Below are 25,221 nucleotides of genomic sequence, written 5' to 3'. Positions count from 1 at the left end.
ACAAAAACACACACACACACACACACGAGAGAAATCACATCTCCATGAAATAAGTAATGAGTCAGAAAGTGGAAGACACTCAGTCATACTGTGGTGTTTAATTTATTCAAATCTGGACCTCAGTTTCACTCAAAAAAAAAAAATTACTTTCCCACCAACAGCTTTTCATAAAGACACAGTCAGAAAACAACAGCAGGCAGAACAGTTTGGCTCTTGCCACATCACTTAAGTACAGAAATATTCAGATAAAAAAAGGTCTAAAAATGTTAATTGGTGACATGAAAAAAAAATCTGCATCTAGTCAAAAATCGACAAATACAAATAATTGGCACAGAATATTATAAAAAGCAGGCTACATGGAATAATAGGAATAAGTAGGATACAGTGCATTAAAATGAACAGAATTACAGGTCATTCAAACGACACTCTTAACAAGGAATAAATATGGTCTGAATGTAACATTCAATCTGGTGCCGAGAGATGCCAACAAAAAGATCCACTGCCATCTTTCAGCATCTAAGTGATAACAAGTGATACATGAACAGATCTACAACTAGTGGCAACTTAAAAGTACTCACTGTCTCTTCCATGGTATCTCAGAGGGAGGATAAAGTCTCCCTCTTGGAGCCTTTTGAGTACGTTTAAGATGAGAGAACAGTGTACCGTTTGAAAAGTAACAGTTTCACTTATAGTTCATTTTTCTTGAACAGTTTTCAGTGTCTTAAAATACAAGATTTTATAAACACCTCTGAAAATCCTGTAGTAAGTGAAGTACGGTATCACATGTTTAGGATTGAACTACCAAACAACAATGCCCTGATCCATCATAAATAACATACATGATTATTCAGTGAACACCTTCTTAGATCACACATTAGTTAAACACACGCAGATCATTGGCTACAGACTGATAGGCTAACCTTACATGACACCAGAATCAAGTCCTTCTCAAAAGTGAGCTGCCCCTCTGCAAATGGAAAAAAAAAAAAAAAAAAAAATACCCTTTTTATTCAACGTATTTAAAAATGTGCCAGCGTGTCGGAAACACAGACAGCACTGCTGGAACGGGAGGAGAGAGAGTGTGTTTAGTTTAGTCCTGTAATGACAAACAGCCTTCTCAAGTGGGATAATTTGGTTGACACGGTTCAGTGCAAATGTTAACTTCCATCCTACAGAAAACTGAAACTTATCGTTATAAAATTCCAAATATAATCAAGTTGGCTAATTCATCACATTTTGTAAGAGCTCTCTACCTGGGCAGTCAACATGTATATATATTGTAATATATCTTAATATTAAGAGGCATAAAAACATGCAAGAAACACCCAGATGACACTGGATATATGGGCTACCTGGGGTGGTTTACTGCAAGCTGGACATGTTTGGGCAAAATATGACAAAATGTACAAACAACTAATACACATAGTTTCAAATATCTTTTGTATGTAATGTATATTTTGTTTAGAATTTTGCTCGCACTCAGCCTTTATTTCATAATAAATTTGCAAGTCAAAACAACAGATCTAATGAAAGCCTGAAATATAGCCATTGTACTGAGCACATGAAAATCCACATGCACTGGAAATCATCAAACTGTGCTGGAAAATATCCAGAGTCCATGTACGTGTCTGTACCTGATATTGGAGTGATACAACATCTTTCTTCTCCGAGAAAAATGTTAACATTGTACCCTTACTATTGAAAGAAATGAGAAATACATCCCATAGCTGGTAGTTGCTGAGGATGTGAATGTCATGCGTATCAATATCGGTCGTTGTTTAGTCGATTTTTCTCATTACACACGGAAAGCACCAAGTTGTCCCCCCCCCCAAAAAAAAAATCTGCACAGCATTAGGGTCATTTCTATAAAACCATGTTTATGCAGTATAGACATAATGAACTGAAAAAGGGAAACAGGGGGATGTAAGTAGACAAGGATATGCCACAGTGATGGGGAATAGAAAACATTCTCTTATGACAATACACAATGGGAAAAACAATGGCAGAAATAAACATATAAAAAGTCCTAACGAACTCGAGGGCTGCACTGATGCACACAAAGAATGTTTTTAAAAGATTATCATACTGCATGAGTCAATCAGGCCGGTCGTTTACTGCAAATTGAATACTGGTAAGAGATATGATCACATACTAGCATGGATAAATTGTTAAAAAAAAAAAAAAAAAAAAAAAAAAAAGCACGGTGAAATGGTTTTGTGCCACAATTCCCCCCCCCAGGATCAAAGGCACTGGACCTCGTTTAATCTGAAACCAAGTTGACAAACAAATATAATTTATACCTGACGAAAATTGCAAACCCATAATAATGTGTTTGTGTCAAGACAGATTTCAAGCCAGTGTTGTGTGACTCAAAGGACCGAGGTGATTTTTTTTGGGGGGATAAATAGCTTCCTGCATTTGTTAAAAAAAAACAACGCTATTTATCAATTTAACTCTTAGAAGCACTAGCTACAGTTCAGATCTCTACAATAATTCCACGCTAGTATCAAAATCATGAATGAAAAGCTGGATTTGATCATGGCATCAGACATGAATCAAACAAGGCAAAAACACAAGGATTGTAAATTACAGAAAAAAAGTGAAACCATATCTGAACTGTGACGAGACTCAAAGACATCAAGACATGATTTTAACATTCTTGATATCTCATTTCAGTTCGACGTACGTGTTGGGTGAATCCATAGAGTCTATGGGTGAGTCCCTGAGATATTGCTGCCTGTCTGCATTTTCCCCAAGTCTGATGGTGACTTTTAATACAATGCTTTTCCATTTCATAAGCTTGACCCTCACACACACACACACACACACACACACACACACACACACACACATTCAAGTAAGTCATTGAGATGCATTTGCTCATACACAAACACACACACATATTAGGAAAAAGAGGTCCCGATGTTAAACTATTGTCACTATGGAACGGTGACTCAACGAAATATACTAGATCTACATGATTTCAACACTTTGGATGGAAAATGGAATAAATAAAATCTTACTAGGGACAACTATCAGACATCTTGAAGATTTTACACATTAGAAATGACAATGTTTGCATCGGTCCCTGGTATCATAAACCCCCGCCCCTTCCTAGTCAGTGGTTTCAAAAAGGGGGAAAAAAAAAATGTGTGGACAAAACTGAGTCTTAACCCCCAGGTTATTTACAAGGATCAAAATAAACAAGCGTACATAAAATATGCTCATTTATTTAGCACAAGCACTGACGGTGTTTAAGCAAACACCAACATTTTAACTCTAATTTGGTGTAGAATTAGACCGGCATTTAGAAAACCTCTGACATCTCTCTGATTACTTGCTCAGAGATGTAGAAAAACCTTCCAAAGCTTTGAGACAAAAAATAAGTTGTTTGGTTGATTTGTGTAAGCTCCACGTCATCCGTCCAAGCCTCGGAGGATTTTTACTTATCTCTTCACTAAAATCAACTCAGGTTGTTAAAATACTGTATTCAAATCTAGTTTTGTTGTCCCCATTTGACAATAGAGGTGTAAATACCCAGAAGTTGTGTTGCTTCAGATGTGCACAGGAAACAGTATTCTGTTACCAAATACATCTGGTGTTTCTTCAACCCTCCCCCCAAACTCACCCTTCAACATACAGGAAGTCTACTGGTCCCCAGTGCGTTCCAGGCTGTCCATGACACGGCTCAGCCTGATGTTGAGCAGCCTGATCTGAGTGTCCAGGTGGTCAATTTTCTCTTCCAGTGAACCTGCCCCGCCTCCCCGGCGCCAGTACGTTCCCACGGGCCCGGTCATGAAGTACACAGCCATGACAAAGCACAGCGGCAGCACTGCGCGCTCAGGGTCACCCTCAAACTTCTGCAGGATGTAGAGGCAGGACAGGGCAAAGAGGGTGACACGTGCCAGCCAGAAGAAGCGTCCAAACACAACATGCAGCAGGTAAAAGAAACCCCCGAGGAACATAGAAAGGAACCAGTAGGCCAAGAGCACAGCGGCAACCAGGAGCAGGGCACGTGCTGGGGAGTTGGTGAGCGATGTGGGGCTGAAGTAGTGGCTGAGGTTTGAGGCTGCGCAGGCGAGAGCGAGAGAGGGACAAGAGGAAGTTAAAGTTGTTAAAAAAAAAAAATATATATATACCTACAAGAAATCCTAAACGCAGTTGATGCTCTCTGGAAGCTGGGAGGGCCGACTTCACTTCAGGGCATTTCAAATTTCTTCATGTTTCACTTTTTGTCTACCTGTATACATCACTGACATTTCTTACTGAAATGTTATGAATATACTGGGGACGTACAATAATATCGGCACCAACCAAACCATACAATAAAGGTTTTGAAATGAAATACCTGCCTCGGCATAAAATGAACAATTCTGCTGATATGACAGGCTGGTAAAATGCTGCTTCAATCATGCCTAAGTGCTCAACACTTCTCTTGTAATTAAATGTGTACATTTTGAAATGCATTACGTCTGCATCTGCCAGTGGGCCGTCACAATAAGAGTTGGCATGATAATCTGTTCACTCCACTACAGGAGAGGCTTGGTGTTCTCTGCAATTTGGTGGAAGAAATTGGTGAATATATTAGTATCTGCAATTAGCCAAATGAACTGGAAATATCTGCCTATCAGATGTCTGCAAAGATCAAATATTGTGCATCGCTAGAATATACATTTAAAGACTTACAGTCAATGCCCATCACATCCAGCAGATCTGACCAGACCTTCCAGACGGTGTCCAGAAAAGAATCAACTCCATGGACGAACCGCTCCGTTGCTTTGGAGAAGAACTGAGAAATAATGAAAGAAAGTGGAGTGTGGTTAGTTTGTGTCTCATCCATACATTAAAGGTTTACCTTTAACTGTTTACAGAAGGAATTATCTTGGCACAGTAACTGAAACAAACCAACAACAACAAAAAACAATACTAAAAAAAGGTCCAACATTAGTTTAAAGTAACTAAATCAATCATCATGACAAATATTTAGGTCTTTAGGTATTTACAGTAGCCCGTCAGCTACTACCTACAGTATCGATTTAAACATGACAGAACAGTTACGGTGATGTGACATAACACCTTTTGATCTGACATTACAATGTTTTCTTTTACTTTAATACTTTAACTACAGTTTGCTGCTAGTACTTTTACTTAATGCATGGATTTGACTTGTAATGAAGTATTTTCACATCACTGTACTTCTCAATACGTCTTCCACCACTGGTGCTGATATATCGGTGACCGATTTTAAACATTATAACAGGATCAAGTGGCTTTACCCCACCATGACAAGAGTCTTCATAGGAACCACTCCCTTTGCTCGTGACGAGTCAGTATCAGTTTAAAAGCAGTCTAATACAAGAGCCTAGGTCAAACTACATCAGAGTACTATGAAGACTACGCATGTAAATAAGTGAATTTCAACATGTTCTCGACAGTAGCCGAAGCTGCCAGAGGAAGATGACCACGTGGTAGCCGAACATGATGTCAATTCGGTTTGGTTTGGCGGCTAAACGCCGGAAAATAACATTTTAATTTGAAAATGCAGGAAATGCAGCAGGGCCAAAGAGAGCACACAGGCAGCTTTCTCCTCAACGAGAGAGGAAGTGTACTTAGAGAAACAGCTGTTTGACATTTGTATGGCTTTCCAGAGATGCACTCGCGGATGGACTGAGTACGATAAATGAATCGGTTTCACAACAAAATACCGACATCAAAATGCTAGTATGCAAACCACAGTCATGCATGTACAACAGAGCTACGTCGACTAATATATAAGGGCACATTTTTCAAAATGGCATCCGCAAAAATGGTTGGGCAGGCCCGGGCGCGCTTCTTTTCTGTTCGCCAGGCTCAGACCGCCTCCCTGCCGGACACCTGCTGCAAGCCGCTCGAACAAAGCATGCCTGCCGCGCAATCATGGCACGAAACGGCCTCACTCACCTTGTACAACCCTCTGATGTTGTCCTCTCCGAAAACGCTGCTCAGAGTCTGGTAGATGCCATTAGCTGCCCGTCGGAAGCTGTTCTGGTTGCTGGTCTTGCCCCTGGCCGCTTCGGCTGTGCACAGCAAAGACGCAGAAAGCACCAGGGAAACCACGAAAAACCGGAATCCTTTCATGGCACCAAAGGCGCAAAGGTGTATATCGAAATGGTCCGGTTAAACGCAGAGTGAATAGGGTACTCGGTACTTAGCCGCCCAAAGTGAGGCACCTTGCTGGATAGGAGGACAGACACTGGCTGTGATGATGGCGACAACTCGTGTTGCTTTCACGGACGCTTCGTAAAGTCCTCTTTCCGCGCACTATCCTGGTTTGACGTGTGATTTTGGACGAAGTCAAAGGCTTAAAGAGAGTAAACTGAGATTTTGTTATCCTTTATTTTGTCGGCTGAATGGTAAGTAAATACTTTACACTGCATCGGCGGAATAAAGATCCTGTTATAATCAATCTCTAATTTGGTTATAAATGTTGTATATTCAAAAAAACATTTACCGGTACTTTTAGAAATACCCAAAACGCTATAACCCGACAAATGCCATATATGGACATACCATAAGTGAGATTTCATCACCCCAGTGTCGAGTCCCATTTGTCCCCCCCCCCCCCTTTTTTTTTTTTTTTTTTTTTTTTTTTTTTTTTTTTTTTTTTTTTTAAACAATTTGCCTTCATTCTTCAAACATTTCCTATTATCCGTAAAGGCACTACTTGGCATCATGTGAATTTGAAGCAGGTTAGGCTCCTCTAAAGCTTTCTGCTGCCCTCCACTGCCCCCCACTGGTGACGTTAGTTCCCTCTCTTCCCTGAATCTCAGTCCAAAAGACTCATTCTGCTTAAACACAAAGTAATCAGCACATCCAAATCAGACTTCAACACCAACATATTTTGGTGTGTCTGCACTAAGAAGCTACCGTCTGTCCGCGTGTACAACCAAACATTTAAACTACAAGCCTAAAAAAAAGATTGTCCATTGAATGTAGAGGAACAACCACCCCTCAAGTCCTTGTAACCCATTTTTTCTTGGCATAAAACAATAAGAAACCACGTTAGTATCTGCATCTCTACCCTGATATTGTCTAATCCCATCTCTTATCATTTATTTTCAAGTGGTTTTTTTGTCCATATCCCAAAAATATGTTAAACCTATTCTAAGGCCAGACCAAGTTACATTAACTCTAGATCTCTAAAAAAAATGTACCCATTTAATGCAGAGATGCTTACATGTCCTGTTTTATGGCACAGTTTTCTGAGAAGCAACCAACTTTTTTTTTACAGAAAAGGGATCCAACATTTTTTTATTTTTCAAAAATCCTCTCTTCCTGGGAAAACACACTGGATAATTAGTAAGCTAAAGTTGCCAAAACATCTTCACAAATTTTAAGTGTCATAGCCTACTCTCAGTCAGTGGTTAATGATGCAGCTTTCAATCAGCTACACATGCCATCTGTTTTAGTCTTGTTGGGTTAGTATGGAAATGCGGGGAATCTGTGGTGTCAAATTGTAGTGTGGGTTTTAGGAAATTGCATGTGAGCATATGGATGGTGGGTTAATGGTCAGCCTACTTGCATACCAATTGTTTTGATTATATCCCCGTTTCACTGACGATATTCACTTTCAGTTCTCGTCTCCTCAGCAACAGATATTATCTTTCAGAACTAGATATGTCTCTGCTGTAATGTTACTTATTTATCAAATCAGAGACTAGTGTGCAAGGGAAACCTCCTGCTAGTGAGACAAAATAAGAAGTTCAAATAAAGATGGAGTTCACTGCACACTCCAGAGGGGCACTTGTTAACTCCTGAGTTCTCATTATACAAATAATAACTACACTGAGAAGGAAGTAGGTCAAAACTAAAAAAAATAAACAACCAAAAAACAGGAGTGGTAGCCCATTAAGGCCAAATGCAGGAACAGTTTTTTTTTTTTTAAACCACAGAAACAAGCAAGACTTTGAATGAGCTTCAACTGGTCTTCACTTGCATATATATGCTTCTGCCACGTTTTATTCACCCACTAGATGGTAGGATTGGGCTGCGGTTGCTCCTTGGCACGCACTATAAATAAATATATAACCTACACTAGATAAGTATGGCCCATATTAGCCTAATTATAAAACATTTAAAGTTTATAGGCACATAGGCCTGCTTTTAGCACGATTTCACTAATAAGTCATCAAAAACAATAACAGTAAAAACAAAGTCAACAAGTATTACTAGAGTTTTAAACATGTTCATGTTGAGCCTACAGTTGATAAAAAAATAAATAAAAACAAAAAACAAAAACAAAACAACGCCACGAGGAAAGATACTGATAAACCTTACTTTTTTTTTACTATAATACCACGAGTCACTTCGTCTTCTCTTTCGCGTGCTTTCGGATTCCGGTCGCCGAGTAACGACATGTGGTATCCAGGCAACGAGGCACGCAGAGTAACGAGCACAGTTCAGTCAGAGAAAGAGGAGAGCAGGGGCGGGAGTGCTTTAACCTCGGAGCGGCTTAATAATTAACTAAAATGACAACTATACCCTCTTTGGGTGGTATACAAATTAAGTTTAGTTAAGACGATAGTCCGTTTTGGTTCAGGGTGAGTACAAAAAAAAAAAAAAAAAAAAAAAAAAAAAAAAAATGTACGGAAGAGCTCCAAGAGTGACCTTCACAACAAGTTCACCTACCGGTACAGTTGGCCCCGGATCGTACGATATCAGACGGCATTATCAAATAGCAGGTAGTAAGACTTGAGTTGAAAAAAAATAAAACTATAGTCTCGTTTTTTAATCTACATACAACTGTTTCTCTCCACTGAAAACTGTGGCCAAAATGTGCTATTTTGAAATGAACCTCAAATAAGCTCTTGCTAGCTTGCTAGCGTAATTAAAAAAAAAAAAAAAAGTTTTAAATTGAAATATGGATTTATTTATTTTTTTAATTTTTTTTTTTTAGAAAAATGTCACAGCATTCAAACGTCACAATGTTTTGCTCACAATGCTGCATATGTTGCCTCCAGATGAAGGACAGATGAAGTCGTGTGGCAGAGTAAATCATTAACCTACAAAAGCCCAAAACGTTCTTGTTATTTTGTCCATCTGCTCCGTTCCTTAAAAACACAATTCAACTTGTTTTTACACTGGTGTAATTAACTGTATTTTATATAATACAAACATATATGTAGCCTTAACATGTAATCATGCTGTTATTTAATAAGCAAGTTGTACTTTTGTGTGTTTGAGTTTTTCCTCTCATTGCAGATGGCTATGCTCCATTCCAGTCCTTGACCAACAGGCAGACAGGATTCACACAGTCCTGTGAGAGCCTGCCAGGGCCTGGACAGTATGACACCTCACCTGTCAAGGTACTGTAGGGTAGAGAGAATCATTTCATTTACCAACAAGTCCAGGCCCGAGTGTCCTGGAGAGCCATAGGTGGGACGTTCTGCCCGGCACCTGAGAAAGAGGGTCATTTTTAAGAGGGACAAGAATGTAAAGTTTTTTTTTTGTTAACTTTTATCAACATGCCATCAAGAAGGAAGATAGAGCAAGTTATTTTGCTGTTAAACTTTTATAACATGGAATTTGCCAATTCGAAGCAGTTAATAATGATTTTGCAGAACCAATAATTTGACTGTCAAGAGGTTCATAAATAAGTATAATTTTCAGTATTTAGTTCAAAACTATTTTTATTTTGCTGGAAATGCATTTTGTTGATTGCAGTCCCTTTATGTCTTTGCTTGCCTTTCTGTTGAACCCTCATCTCTTCAGCTCAACGTCCATGGTGGCCAGAGTTTGCAGAACCGCTCCAAGCGTTTCGATAACGTGGAGTCAGAGGTTCCTGGCCCCGGGACCTACAACGTGCTGCCTGCCTTACAAAAAACGCTCAGGGCCACCACGGCTAATGTAGGACAGCCTGAGAAGCGTGGCGGAAAAATGGTAGGCATATGGGTGAAGATATGACGGCAAAGTAAATAAGTAGTACTGACCATGATTTATTATAGATTTACTCTTTTTGTGTCATTCATTTGAGTTATATTTATACAGCATGTCTTCTGTCTAAGAAATGTATGTAAAAAAAACTGTGCCCTCGGTTTTCCCTGATTGGGACACACAATGGATCAAAAAGTCATATCATAAAACCAAAACAAAGGACAAGCATGGAGTTTAGCTGTCCATGATTTGAAAGTTTGTGTAATGATGGCATACATATCTCCACATATTGGAATCCACGCAAATACCGCTCAACACCAATCTATGGAAACTTCAGTATGCTATTTTAAAACTGTTGAAGGAAACACTTTATCCAGGCTTTGATCAAAAGAGCTACATCCCCCCTGTTGTAAAACAAACAAACAACAACAAAAGCCACCATATGATGCATTTATTGTGCCATTTTAAAATGAATCACAATGTATATTTGGAACAAGGGCGGTGAAACAAAGGAAAGAGACAATATGACACTTTTTTTTTTTTTATCTATAATTAAGACAGAAAATCTCTCACATCATTGAAAATGTGACAGAGGCTTAGTAATCATGATTCTGATAGAGATAATGAGTGAAAATTGTAAAGACATCTGACAGTCATGTAAGAATTGGTAACTTGGTTTCAACTGTTACAGTGACAATACTTTTACCTTAAATCAGTAAATGTAAAATATCAGCAATATCTCAAGACACAGTAGCCTTATTAGGCTGAATATGCCAATTATACAGTCTTCAGAAGCAGTAATGCTGCAGAGTTGGACCTCAATTGTCCATGGATACTCTAGTTCTTACACTGTGGCAGTGAATAATGGTGATAAAGATAATGGTGTGCCCAATATAGGACCTTAAACATTTTCTCACCCTTCACTTTTGCATTCAGTGTACAGAAACAAGGAGGTGTATGCAAAACCCCCTTGACAGGTTTAGTATCGCTGGTCATCAAATTCAACAAACAAAGAGTGCCTTGTACCATTGTGAATCCAGATTTGGTACAGCCAAACTCTTCCTCCTGCTGGCAGTTACATCCAATGTCTAAGGTTTGAGAGTTTAAGCCTACAAACAAAGAAAGCAAACACTTTTATTATTTAGCCCACGTAATATCTGGCATGATATGCCGTATGAACTTTGGAAAAGAGGGTTTGAAGTTTGGGAAATTGGAGTCTGTCCAGTAGCCTCCAGCTTTATCAGAAGTGACACTGTAGTAGTAAAAATATTGAGTTTAACCTTGCTGTGAACTCTAGAGATGATTAGGTTGCTCTTTCCCTCCCCCTGCTGTTAAAATCATGTCCAGAGTATATGCAAAGATAAGCTATGAGTTAGTAATGTACTCAGGGCTTTTATCTGATCAAGACCGATACCAATGATTATCTCACTTCTCACAGAGAACTGCAGCACTACACTACAGGATCTAACCACACATGAAAACACGAAAGAGCCTCGATAGACTCTCTTCTCCTATGCTTGCTATAGTTATTTAATATATGCACAGCTTTAGAAAGTTAGTAGAGTAGCTTTGTTGACATTCCCTCAGCACGTACTGTACATACACCTCTATTTTTGAGTTTGTCTGTCTTTCCTTCTTCCTTCCTCCATTTCTCTTGTCCTTTTTTTGCTTCCTATCCTCTCTCTCCTTCTCTCTCTGTCTTTGTCCCTCCCTCAGTTTTGCACTATATTGGCCCCAGGCATAACTCAGCTGCTTTGTAAGCCAGAGTGTTTTCTTGCCATCAGAAACCCTGACTTTTTGCCTCACTCTCCTTGCCATTCTTCTACATTTTCTCTTTGCGCACTGGCTGCAGGCTAAAAGTCTCCGGCTGGTTCATCAGTCAGATATCCCATCCATTCCTTCCCCGGGCCAGGCCTGTGGCTACGAGGCAGATGCCCGGGGTGTGCTCCGTAAGCAACAGCCCCCTCCCAAGGACAAAACCCTGGGGCCAGCCTACTACAGTCCACTGCTGGTAAGGACAAATACACACACACACACACACACACACACACACACACACACACACGCACACGCACACATACACATATGCGCAATCCTGTTAAAGTTTAAATATATACATCCATCAGAGTGTGTGAAATGCTCATTTGTGGATGCACGTGTGCTTTCATTAATCTGTACAAGTGCGTGTCTGAGTGTACTTAGTCTGCCACGTGGCGAGGTCCATTAGTGTTAGGCAGATCTAATGCACCACTGAACCTCCCCCACCACACCTCATTCAGTTGGCCCAAAACCCATTTCCATAGCTAATGAATGCAGCTTCACTTAAAAAAAAAAAAAAGAGCCACAGCGCACCAGTGCTCATCCATTTTACATGCCAACAAAGAGAGCCATTAGTAATTATTCTTCAAGCTATATTACAATATTCACTTAAAATAATGCACACGCCTGCTGGTCTGGCTCTCAATTAAGTCATTTTTCATCTGTTAATGACCAGAGGAAGTCAACAGCGTCCTTGAGTGTTGGCCGAGGTTGTGTCAACACACCGGCGCAGGCACAGAGGCGTGCTGTGATTTAGAGCTATCAGCGGCGCATCCATCCATGGCTCTTTTTTTTTCCGTCTCAACTTCTGTTGCTCTCCCTTTGAAAGTTCAACCTCTGTTTCTGTCTCTCTCCTTCCCTCTGTTCATCCGTCTGACACGCACATTCTTTATACTCAAACACTTCCCCCCCACCCCGTGCTCTGACTGAGTTCAAAAGTGTGGAGAGGCGGAATTAAGCGGTTGTCTGAGGACGTAACTTCAAAGTGGCTGGGACAACCTTTGAATGATAAGATATGAGGAAGAAATCAAAAGGACCTAACTTTGTTTTCTATCCGAGTGTTATTGAGAAGCACAAAAAACATCTTTATTGCTTTTATTGCTTGAAGTCTGTCGCGACAAAACAGTTTATTTACATCATTGGTAGATAGTTGCAGCTTAGTACACAGAATTAGAGACTGGAGTAGGGTATAGTAGTGTATAGTTATTGTTCAGTACAGACTTACTACAAATCTACTGGTACAGATATAGTGAAAGAAGGGCTGTGTTGGTATAAAGGAGACAGAGCACCTGAGCCAGTTAAGAAAGGGAGCATTTGAAAGAGTGAGGTTACAGCACTTTCTAATCGGCCATTGAATGAACGAGCTGCATTCGTGACAGGAGTCACAGCAGCTGTTCCACCACAAATATCTGTTGTAGGAATTATGCTTTCTGCTGTGTGTTTCATGCTCACTACAACGATATGAAAGCCAGGAGACATGGATGATAAATTAACAAAACTGCAGCGCCAACCACAGGTCATGTCGAGAAGTGTTTTTTTTTTGTTTGTTGTGTTTCCTTGCCGTAAGTTCTGTGCTACCTCGCAATGACGTTTGCATTTCCTCTGACATTTGCATTTCCTCTGACGCTTAGATAAAGGCTGACCTGTATTACGATACAGTAACTTGTATTGTGTAGACGGCTGGTTGGGACCACAGGGACAGTTAGTGCACCCTCAACTGTGTCTGTCATGCACAAATCAGCATCATTGCATTGAAAAAGAAAGCTAGCGGAGCCGGTCCATCAGCTCTCTCTCTGATTGCTGCCGATAACGGGATGTCTGTGACTATGACGGGAGACTTGGTGTGACACAGCTGTCACTGTTACCGCAGCTGTAGCCGTGGCTGGGCTTTGGTTGCTAAGATTCCGGCTGTGACACATTTGTTTTTAATGGTTGTAACACTGACTACATGCAGCGATTGTGTGTGTGTGTGCGCAGTGGGTTTTCTGAGTGTTTTACTGAAGCTGCCGTATTGCTGAACCCCTGTGGTGTGTTGGTAATGTATCTGTCAAAGAAGCACTGCAGGTTCAACTGGTAACAGCTGAACATATCCACAGCACCAAATATTGCACCCCTGCAGCGGCTGAAGTCCAAACAGTAATCATATATCCATGATCTGCTTCACCCATCACAGCCGGGCGGAGCAGCTTCAGCTGTGCTCACAACCAGTGGCTGAATACTGTTGGCGATCAGCCATTGAATATTAAAAAGGAGAACTAAATGCATCATCTCTACTTTCCGCAGTATTTTCTGTAACGCATAAGCAGTCTTCAAAAACCTCTCGTCCTGACCTGTCCGGAGGTCCGTACACGACAGCACGTCTAAAAGGCGTCTGAGTGAGGCTTTTGGCCGCACCTGCATTATAGTTCTTCACTCATTTATTTTGAAAGTTCCCCGTTTAATTTGTCAACAATCTCTATGTCTTGTTCGTGACAAAGATTTTCTTTTTTTTTAATACAAGAAATCAGGTTTTGGTCACTCTGGTCATTTGGTGTTGTATGTGTTTGAGAGACGCACCATCAGCAGTTGTAGCCTGTGGGATCCAGACCAACAGAAACTTTTATTTCTGGTTGACTATTTTATTCCATTTTATTGGAACTGAATGGATATGTTTATACACACTGGCTGTGTTTTTGTTTTGTTTCTAAAAGCTCCCCTTGACATGAATAGAACAATTTGCACCTCTGAGCTCAGTGCCAGCTGCGATAACATCCCGGTTCTTGTATGTGTCTGCATGCAGTACAGAGCAGTTCTGTTTTCTTTTTAACTTCAGGCATCTGAACATCGTTGCTTCTCATCTGCCCTCCTCAAAACTTGATTGGAAGATTACAAGGGCCGGAACCTCAGATCTCGTTCTCCAGTCGCTATTAAAGTGGAGATAAGAAGACAGGCACCATGCTGAGTTAGAAACTTTTTGAGACTCCCTGCCAGTTCTCGCATAACCTGCCTCACAGAAGAGAAACAGACAGATGGGTCAAGGAAGAAGTTAGAAAAGAGACAGAAGAATTTGAACAGCTTTGATTTTTGATTTGAGAAGGGCAGTTTTTTTTCTATTCGTTTTCCCGAAATTGAGGGACAAGGAGAAGACTTCTGTCAACGTCAGGAACATGAAACTCAGAGTCTTATTTTCTCGACTGTTATAAATGAATTCCAATTTGGCATTTATTTAATAGAGAGAGAGCAGAATGACATGCAACAAATGTCCGGACAGTATACTTTCGAGAGAATCTCAATATAATATTTCTAAAATGTGTATGACAGCAGCCGGCCAGTTCTATTCCAGCGTAGCCTCTCTCAGTTGTTAAGCTGCAGAGTGGATGGGTTCTACATGAAAGGCCGGAGGCAGAGAAAGCAGGCTGTAAAACTTAGAGAGATATTAAAGGACGAAGGGTCTCCACTAGATCTCTGACATACTCTGGCATTTAGCTGAACTTCACATTTCATTCACCCCCAACTTTATGAGCCGGGGGTGGAAGAGAAACCAGATAAGTTTGAATGAGTCAATTCTATTTTCTGCTTTGTTCATCCATTTATCATCGCCTTTTCTCGCTGTCATCCTTTTCCACTCATCTTCTATCTCTTTTCATTTCTTTCTGGATGATGTTCTCTTCCATCCACTCCGTACCTCCACTATTTTGGCATCTGTGTTCTCTCCCCTATTTTTTTCTCTTTCTCCAGTTAGAGATGAGTTCTGCACAGAAGTATAAAGGGGCCCACTTTGGCAACATGACCGGGAAGAGAGAGGAGGCGAAGGTGGAGGTGGGACCAGGTCCCGGACAATATCACCCCGAGATGTGAGTATCACCTGTCATGTTAAGGAATTTAATGAGTACCCAAAATGCCCAAATGTTAAATTGTTGCTGGAAACTTTCACTTTCAGATTTAAGTTCACTTAAAGGCTCAGCGTGCAGGATTTGGAGATATGTATTGACAGAAATTGAATATATGTGTAATCTGAAACTAAGATTCGCTGTGCTTTCATTACCTCAGAACATGAGCCCTTCATATCCTCCTCCACGGAGCAGGCCATGTTGCACCGTCATGTTTCTACAGCAGGCCAAAAGGGACAAACCAGACACTGGATCTAGAGAGAGACTCTTGCATTTTCTGCTGGTTTTTGCAGCTACCGTAGATTCTCTTACACGTTTGGAAAGAGTTGGTGAGGCGAGGGGTGTTCAGTTGGTTGCAATCTTCAACATCGCCACTAATTGCCACTAAATCCTACACACTGCTCCTTTAAGTCTGAATTTGTATCATATTGAAAACCAAAGTGACACGTACACTTTAAAATGTGTAGTTAAACTGTCTGAAAAAAAACGTTTAAATTAAATCTTCTTAGTATGTAAATTATGGTTAACATTTGAGTTCTCCATAGAAATTGCTAAAGGTAGGAGTCCCCTTGGAACTTTGCGAAACAAGATGTAGCGTCTTCTTTAATTCTGAGATATTGATAGTTAGTCCGATTTGATGGCCTACCATCGATGCATGTATTTGGAAAGAAAATGTTCATAACGTCACATTTTGAAGTGGGTATAAAAAGCCAAGGGGCTGGTTAGATTAGATGCTCCAGGGCACCTAATCTCAGAAGTTCACTGCTCCTGAGCTCTAACCAGGATGTGTGCTGAATTGAAAGGCTGTTGCACCAAAGTGAGATATTGATTTGATCCTCCAGCCAGGGCATTATGTGTGACATTTTTCACATAGCATCTCTATTGATGGCCACGGAAGATGGGGCTTACTAAGCACTTCTACACGGGTGGGCACATATCCAGCTCAGCTATTCATAAAGGAGTTGATTTGGTGGTAAAAGGGAAGGCGCGCATGTGAACAATCATACTGTTTGCACAGGCAGACATATAGACGCCCATACAGACATGTCTATGATGTACATGTACACACTGTAATAATTTAAGCGTGAGTGATAATTCAGTCTTTACTCCTAGTACAGTTGTTTCTTATTACATTATGCGGAGAAGCCCCTTTTCTCTAGTTTATTCCTACTCTCTCTCCTCTGCTCCCGTCTGTCTTTGCTTTGTTTACCTCTTCCTATTCATTTTCTCATTAAACATCTCGCCTCTTCTCTCATTCAAAATAGTTTATCTGTCTATTCCTACCTATTCATTTCTTCTTCTGTTCTTTTTTTGTGTGGTTTATTTTTTTTAATCTCTTTTATTTGTTTGTCTGTCTTTTGCTTTGAACTGTATTATCTTTGCCCCATTCTGTCCCAGAGTCCCAGAAACACAATATGAGAACGTAAACCTTCAAAATGAACAGAGAGGCAGAGCCGAGCTCATCATCCCTCGCTACCACGAGCTACTGCCCAGGCAAGAGGAAAAGAAGGTGAGTGTGTGTGTGTGTGTGTGTGTGTGTGTTGGCAGATGTATGTGTCCGTGTGATGATATACATACAAGTTTGGATCAGTGATAAAAAGGTTTAAAGCACTGGGATCAATGTCAAGCTCTCCAGCTGGGGACGGGCATCATTCTTTAAAAAGAGACAGTCAACAGTGGCCATTGTGGCCACAAATGGTAATGGAACCTGCATTTATGGGTTTTTCGGTGCATGTGGGGAATCACAATACAACACTGACACACTATCAGCTTATAAAGTTGTTATGGTGAATGTGTTAGCAAACATCCGGGAGAAACGGCCGCATTCTTTCGGAGTCATGATTCTGTTTGCTGGATGAATACAAGTCTTATATTCATTCTCCTTTTTACTCTTGTTGGTCTCTACCCGCTCTTGATCTGTCTCTTTGGTTGCTGAATGCTGCAATATGTTCACAAGCTTTTTTCCAACCTGTGCTTAGACACGTCGCTGTGAGTTGGTTTATCACAGCTTTTCTGTGTAAAACTGCTTCCTGTTGATATTAAAAATGAGTGGTTAAAGTAAACTGGAAAGGTAAAGGTACAGCCCGTAAAAAAAAAAAAAACAAAGACACTAAAATGCTGTTTCGCTGACAGTAACTGCAGAGTTTTGGAGTATTGTCACGATGAGCACCTACTTTCAATATTACATGTAGTCTTTAGAGAGATTGTTAACATAGAGTATTAATTTGAGCAGCTTTCTATGATATTAGTAGAGTAGTAAAACAGTGGTAGCCGGGTGTTTCCAGACACAAATTCACTGCCCGATTATAAGTGTTTGGCCACTCGCCACAAGCAATTGTTTCCAGTCGTTATATCCAACTGGGCGTAGACCTCGGGCTCATTTTGAAACTATTCACTATCCTTTAACCGATAGGCATTGACAACCATATGTGCCGAAGCTCACTAAAGCTCCATCACGGTTACAACTCTGTGTAGCGGCACTGGTCGCTGATTGGTCCAGCCTTCAGAGTGGCCATGCAAACGTTAATGCGAAGAGTGTTTCCAGACTATAATGTAATGTGAAGAAACTGCAGCTGTGAGCTTTAGTCTGGCACACACAGAGCACAGCCCTGCTGTCAAGGCAGGCGGGGGTCTTTCAGATGTTATTAGTTTGTAGGTGGTGTACATACAGACATTTTTTTATAATGCTTTATTTTTATTAATAATTGTAAGAGCTAGAGATGTAATTCACTAACAGTTCTGACGGTACTATTCCTCCTGACCATGTTGACAACAGCAAATACATTTTTAATCAATGGGAGACTCTGAATCATAAAAATGACTTACTATACATATCGTTGTGTTAAAAGAGTTCAGAGCATTATTATTTTGTCTTTTGTAAGTAATATTTAATGTGAAGTAAATGGAAAACCGTCATAACGACATCGTGAAAAAATAATGGACTGCATGCACTGCCCTAATTTACTAAATCCTCTAACCTTCAGATTTGAATACATTTTGCCGGTTTTAGCATATTTATGTAATGTTGTTTATTTAAACATGTGCTTCTCTACACTGTGATTTAGATTGATTCTTATCACAATAGGATTTGAAAAATGCAGATTCAGAATGAGTCATATTTTACAGTGAGAACAGTGTCAATGTAAGTACTTTGGATTTATTCAAGTCATTTAAAGATTAAATCATTCAACCCCCTCTTCCCTCTCTAATTATGATTCATCAGTTTATGTTATTGCCCACAGAGGGCAGTAAAACATAAGCTTTAATCACAGACTGGCAACCACACACACACACACACACACACACACACACACACACACACACTGCTACAGTGGAGTTGGATGAGTGGAGGAGAGTTACTCACCTGCATATGAACTTGACTGTGCTGACAGTGTAACGCTTTTTGATGCCTTATTTCACTGATCTCTGAGTTAGACTGGTTGAGACATGAGTCTGAAAAACGTAGGACGAGGTTTGATGGAGAAAAAGGCGAGCATATGTTGTTGTTGTTTTTTTGTTTTTTTCTGTCCAGCCTTTCAGTTTTTGCATTTTACTTTGCCCCTCCTCTCTTTTAGGTGTCACTTTATTTTTGTGGTACATAGTTAGTTATACATTAAATTTTAATGCACGAGTTCTGTCTCTTTTTACATAATAAATGGCAGCTAAAATTACCAAAATCTTTTCTAACATGCTATAATTTATCCCGTGACTTTGACTCAACAACTTTGCCTTCTGTTTATCCCTTTTTTGAGTGTGCCATGCTGTATTCGGACCCCCTACCATGATAGCTGCACCTCCATCCATCATCATTAGTACCTGGCAACTCAACTCACATGTTCACCCACACATACATACACTGACCAGATGGGTCATTTCCCACAGTGGGGACATTCAGGACAAACACCTTTTACTTCCTGGAGATCGGCAGACAGTCTGCCTCTAATGGCCTGAGGCTGCTGGTGTCCCATAGAGTTTAAGAGTCTGTGTCTCGGTGTTTCCCAATAAATAGTAATTCTGACACAGCAAGGGCAGTGACTGAGCTAACCACTTCAACAAACCATTATCGTGTGGATGCCTGCAAACAAAAGCAAAAGAGTTGTGAGTTGTACCAATAGAGTCCCTGATATTACCCTGCAAATACAAAGTTCATTGTCGGTTCTTCTTTAAAATGTTGTGAATTGCATGTTAATGTTATCATGTAAGATGTTGTGTTTGCAGCCCTTTTTATTTTTTGAAATGAGGAAGCAGAACAGCATCCAAATACTTTTTTAAAGAGCTTTCTGAAAGATAAAAGGTGCCCGAATCCTTAACATTTCAGTAGATATGAAAAAAACAATGCTTGACTCCCAAGAACTGGGCTGAAAATGACCAAAATGAGCGGTGCTTCCTCTCTGTCTCAAGTTTCTATATTCTATATTTTATCCTAGGGAAAGCGTTTTCAGTGGCAGCCTTACTGTAAATCCACATACTGTATGGAACATATCTGATTCTGAGTACAAGAAATGAGTTTCATCCAAGAGGGAAGTGTGGTTAATATTCATGAAAGAAGACTGAGCTGTCTTTAGGCATATGGAGGACATATTGTCCTGAAATTCACTGCACTTCCCCTTCACAATGCTAACAATCACCACAGAAATCCGTGTCGGTTTAGTGCAGGCCTAGTCAAACCACCTCTGGCTCTGCAACCTTGTGCTTTTACCACAAATACAAAAATGTCCTGGCTCTGTATCACGGAATGTGGAAAGGCACGTGGATGTGCGTGCGTGTGTGCTTGTTTCCTTACCTCTCGCTGTCAGCATCACTAAGTGTGAAGTCTTGTGCTGTTAGCTGGTTTTCTATTCACAATTACTGCACTGAAATGGTGTAGTAGTCTTGAGTTTGCACTTGACATGATTGTTATAGCTGTGCCAATCAAAAGTACGAACATTCAGACCTTATGCTTAGTTTTTCTTCTGGCTTTTTAAAAAAACATTGTTTTTTTTTTTTATAATTGACTTAACTGCAGAGCAGAGAAAGAAAAAAGCTTTTTCTTTCTCTGCTTTTTCTGTTTTCACAAGTTACTCATTAGTTGTTTCATTTTTCTCTGCTTTGTCTTTCCTTTAGTTCATCTGCATAGTACCTAAACCTCTTCTCTCCACCCTTGTGCCCTGCATATAGCTACCACAGAAAATGCCAAACAGCAAAGTAACTCTCTATCCTTTTCCCCTCTTTCCTCTGTCTTTTTTCACTTCCCCAGACTTACTCCTTGATATTACCGAAGCATGTAAGTGCATCCCAACCTAAATTTCCTCTTTGATTTAGTGTCATTTCTCTTTCTGTTTCTCATCAGGGAGTTCCTGGTCCAGGCCAATACTACATAAGAAGTCAATTTGAGAAGCCCGTCAAGTGCAGTGGCAACCTGTTGATGTTCACTTCTCCCTTCCTCTCACAGGCTGAGGTACAGTACAAACAGATCTGGGTGCAGTCTTGTTGGTGCACTTTCAGGTGAATCGGGTTGAACGGAGCAGGTTCTTTAGCCCTGCTTTGGTCCTCCAGGCTCTATTTCAATTTCATGTTTTTGTTTTTGCCTTCCTATTACATTGATGTCATGTCTGTTCACATTTATTAGCATCTGACTCCAGAACAGCAATATCTTTTGAGGAGGAATCAGACTTGCTTTTGTCAATAATAATTTTGGTCATGCTGCCCAAGGTCAGAGTGTATAATGGTATCCATCAAGTTTCATCATTTCAAAAGGCAAACTTGACATTTTTAAAATTCTTTTTCTGTTTAGTTATGTGAATCCAAAAGTAAACACCAGTAGTTTATATAGCTAGGTTTTGGTTTAAGCACGCAGTAATAGATTTCTGGCCACTTGGGGACAGCATAACTAGTTAAAAACATTTTCCTTTTCTATGGACAAGGAGCAACATCAGCAGTCATTTGGAAACATTTTCAAATCATGCTGAAATCCTATTTCAAGGAAAAAATGGGACATTTCACTGTGAACTGAGGAGTGGCTGGAGTTTTCAACAAACATTTACAGAGTGTTTTTAAAAGTAAGGTGATGCATCAAAGTGGTAACATGACCCCATCCCAACAATATTTAGTCGTAGTTTTAAATGAGCTTACATTTTCCAAAAAACGATCTCAGTTTCAGCATTTGATATTTAGTCTCAATTCAATATGGGTTTTCATGATTTGCATCTCATTGCATTCTGTTTTTATTTACATTTTTCAAAGCGTCCCAACTTTCTTTGGAAACAGTTGTAGTCGGCACCGACTGCTGAGGGAAATATCTGGTTTCTTAGCTGCTGCTCCACAGTCCACAATGTTCCACTCTCTTCATCAGCTTGTGGGTCACTTTTTCAGTGGTCTGCTGATAAAATACCATTCTTCTTTACTTTGTTTATTACTTTACATAACACTCTACACACAGAAAACAATCAGACCATGCTAAAACCATTTCATAGACATAATCTACATTGGACAAACATATTCAATTTGCAAAGGAGACTGGATTTTAATATGGAATACTTAAGATCAGTTACAGATCCACGACGCTGAGCCGTTCTTGGCTTGTTTAATGAATGTGTTGGGATTGGAGGGTTTCTTCAGATGAGGGTGAAGATGAGTTTATTAAGAGGCTCAGAGGAGCAAAAATGAAGCATGTGAAAATGTGTAGTTTAACGTTTCAGGAATAGCGCCTCTCCTCCTCTGTGGCACGGGCCCGCAGATACACTCCTGTGAAACTCTCTGACTGATGTTTTAATGATCACTCTGACACACAAACACGCGCACAATGCGACGGGGTATGCTCACACACACACAATCAAACATTCAGACACACATCTGAGTGTATTTCAGCTGCAGAGAGATGTACAGTAGACCCAAGACATGTTCACAAGTGCTGCTTACATACAAGCAAATTTACGCCAACATTTTTTGTATGTGCACAAAACATTGTTCTAGTTTCCTGCTGAGGAGAAAAACGATTCAAGATTCTGGTGTGTGTGTGTGTGTGTGTGTGTGTGTGTGTGTGTGTGTGTGTGTGTGTCAGAGTTTGCTGTGACCTAATTTCATGGCCACATGCTGTTTTTGTGCGTCGACCCTCTGATGTCGTCACTGACACCCACCAAGGAACGTGTGTGTTGGTGTGTGTGTGTGATTGTGTCACGAGTCATCTCCAGAGCAGAACTAAGAGCGACAGTTTTCTTAGATCTTCGTCTCCCTGAGTCCGGTTCCATCTGACACTGTTATCCTGTGGAGGGATGGAGAGGAAACGAGGGAAGGAGGGAGGGAAGGGAAGATAAGAGGAACAGTTAGAATCTTCTAGTTTTCACCTCTCCTCTTTCCTTCGACTGCCTGATTTCCCAGTATCAAAGCCTCGAGCCGACACTTTGTGAAAACGTCTTTTCCTCGATTTCCCTTGCTTTCACTCATCTACTGTTCCCGTATTTTCCCTTTTTTCTTGATTCTTTGTCTAGCAAGCTAACAGGACTTTTGTCTGTCATTTCTCATTCTATTTCCCTTCACTCTTCCTTACTTATTCCTTCTCCTTAGTGTCCGCCTTTTTTTAAATTTTACTTCATCCTTTTCATTCAGATTTTGTTTCATGATGGAGTCCCTGGAGACCATTTTCACTTCTAGACTATTGTAACTCCCTCCTGGCAGGTCTACCTGTTAGCGCCATCCGACCTCTGCAGCTCATCCAGAATGCAGCAGCTCGACTGGTCTTTAACCTCCTAAATTCACTCCCACTACTCCGCTCCTCCGCTCCCTTCACTGGTTACCAGTAGCCGCCCGCATCCGTTTCAAAACATTGGTACTTGCGTACCGTGCTGCGAACAGATCGGGTCCAGTCTACATCCAGGACATGGTCAAACCTTACATCCCAGCCCACTCACTCCGCTCTGCATCTACCAATCGGCTTGTTGCTCCCTCACTGCGAGCTAAACACTCTACAAAATCACGACTGTTTGCTGTCCTGGCTCCTAAATGGTGGAATGAGCTCCCCAATGACATCAGGACAGCAGAAAGTCTATACATCTTCTGCCGCAAACTAAAAACACACCTCTTCAGACTTTACCTTGAATAGGTAGCACTTTAGTAGCACTTAACATGGCACTTACTTATAGCACTTTGTAGTTTGGCTTTCTTGAAGAAATTGTATTTTCTTGATTCTTGTTGTTCTGGGTTTTGTACCCTCATGGTTGAAATGCACTTAATGTAAGTCGCTTTGGATAAAAGCGTCGGATAAATGAAAAGTAATGTAATTTTCACTCTTGGTGCTTTTCACCCTTGTACTTACAGTACTCTATTTTATAATTTGGTAGTGAAAAAACACTGTACATGAGGCATTTTAATAAATATAACGGGCTGTAAATTTTCTGATTTAAAAAAAAAAAAAAGAAAGAAAAAAAGACAAGATTGAGTAAGCTTATAGCTGTCAGCCCATGAAACCCATTCAAAATTGTAAGAAACTCTGTCTTTTCTGCAGCTGACTCGGCTCTGACATCCTGAGAATGCAAAACATACGAAACCTTCTTACAGACTCACGTACCATACATCAACAATTTTGTAATGTGAAGATATTCATCTAATATTGAAATTCAAATTATGTCAGTGACAAAAATGAGCTTTTTGTGATTTTGACTGTTCATTCTAGAAATCGTGACCCTCGTACATGTCAGTGATGCGAGTGACAAAAACATGAAACTAAGGGCTGAAGTATAAGAATGTCTTATATGAGATTTTGCCAAAAGGATGCAGTTAAAAAACAATAACAAAAAAACAACTTTTGCACTATTGTTTAGTTAGTTTTAATTTAATTATTCTATTTTATTTTATTCTATTTTTTACTGTTGTTTTATTGCTTTCCTGTGCCTATAATGCTGCTGCAGTGAAAACATGTCCCCTTGGGGATTAATAAAGTATCTATCTATCTATCTATCTATCTATCTATCTATCTATCTATCTATCTATCTATCTATCTATCTATCTATCTGTCTATCTGTCTATCTATCTGTCTAAAATAAAAAATAATTATTTAAAAGAATAAACTCTAGACTTAACAGTGTGTTTAGTCATAATCTTTGGGACATTTTTATATTGCTTTATTCATACAAATTTGCCTCCTGGATTGTTTGTTTAGTCTGTGTTTATTTACCACAGTGTGATGACTAAACAAACGCTAGCTCTAGCCTTGTAGCGATGTACACACCGGCAACGTGTGCGCAGAATTTTGTTTTGCTATATTTATTTGACAACTCGGTTTCTGACTGATGTCAAAATTTATCCAGAACTTGCATTTTCCTCCAGTTTTCCTCTTTTTTTTTTTCTAGCGATGAATACATACACAAACTCACAGAAGTTCCTTGGTGGGTGTCGGTGATGACGTCACATGCTCAATGCACTAACACAGCATGTGACCAGAGAAAGAAATTGGATTCACAGCCTCAGGATAAGCGTACATGTTTTACCCAAGTTGAAACTTTTTCAATCTGCGGTGATGCATCTATTCATTTCTTGTGCAGCACAAGGAGGATTGGTGTCAGCAATGGCTTTATATGCAGTCACAATTCTACTGCCTTTTCATTCTGCTCTGTCTAAATTGACCTCAACAGTGAAAGGGATAATTTTT

At 40.1% G+C, this 25,221-nt stretch overlaps 2 protein-coding genes across 2 annotated transcripts in view; one reads left to right on the top strand and one right to left on the bottom strand.

The window, feature by feature from the left end:
- Positions 1-86: 86 nt before the first annotated feature.
- On the bottom strand, positions 87-6,269 carry bri3bp (bri3 binding protein). Its single transcript, XM_069178325.1, has 3 exons — positions 5,941-6,269; positions 4,687-4,789; positions 87-4,069 (listed from the first exon to the last, which is right to left on the bottom strand). The coding sequence occupies exons 1-3, from the start codon at positions 6,115-6,117 to the stop codon at positions 3,648-3,650; spliced, it is 702 nt and encodes a 233-aa protein (XP_069034426.1). The 5' UTR covers positions 6,118-6,269; the 3' UTR covers positions 87-3,647.
- Positions 6,270-8,588: 2,319 nt separating this feature from the next.
- The window catches only part of stpg2 (sperm-tail PG-rich repeat containing 2), a 58,686-nt gene continuing 42,053 nt past the window's right edge, over positions 8,589-25,221 (top strand). The window contains exons 1-7 of the mRNA XM_069178323.1: positions 8,589-8,720; positions 9,241-9,344; positions 9,751-9,918; positions 11,765-11,923; positions 15,448-15,563; positions 16,998-17,109; positions 20,929-21,036. Coding sequence (XP_069034424.1) covers positions 8,621-8,720; positions 9,241-9,344; positions 9,751-9,918; positions 11,765-11,923; positions 15,448-15,563; positions 16,998-17,109; positions 20,929-21,036 — 867 coding nt within the window. The 5' untranslated portion in view covers positions 8,589-8,620. The remainder of the gene's footprint in view (positions 8,721-9,240; positions 9,345-9,750; positions 9,919-11,764; positions 11,924-15,447; positions 15,564-16,997; positions 17,110-20,928; positions 21,037-25,221) is intronic.

The sequence above is a fragment of the Embiotoca jacksoni genome, unplaced genomic scaffold, assembly GCF_022577435.1.
Source record: "Embiotoca jacksoni isolate LCO1_2020_lvr unplaced genomic scaffold, fEmbJac1.0.p SCAF_8, whole genome shotgun sequence".
NCBI lineage: Eukaryota > Metazoa > Chordata > Actinopteri > Embiotocidae > Embiotoca > Embiotoca jacksoni.
This window is presented reverse-complemented; position numbering and strand designations above follow the sequence as displayed.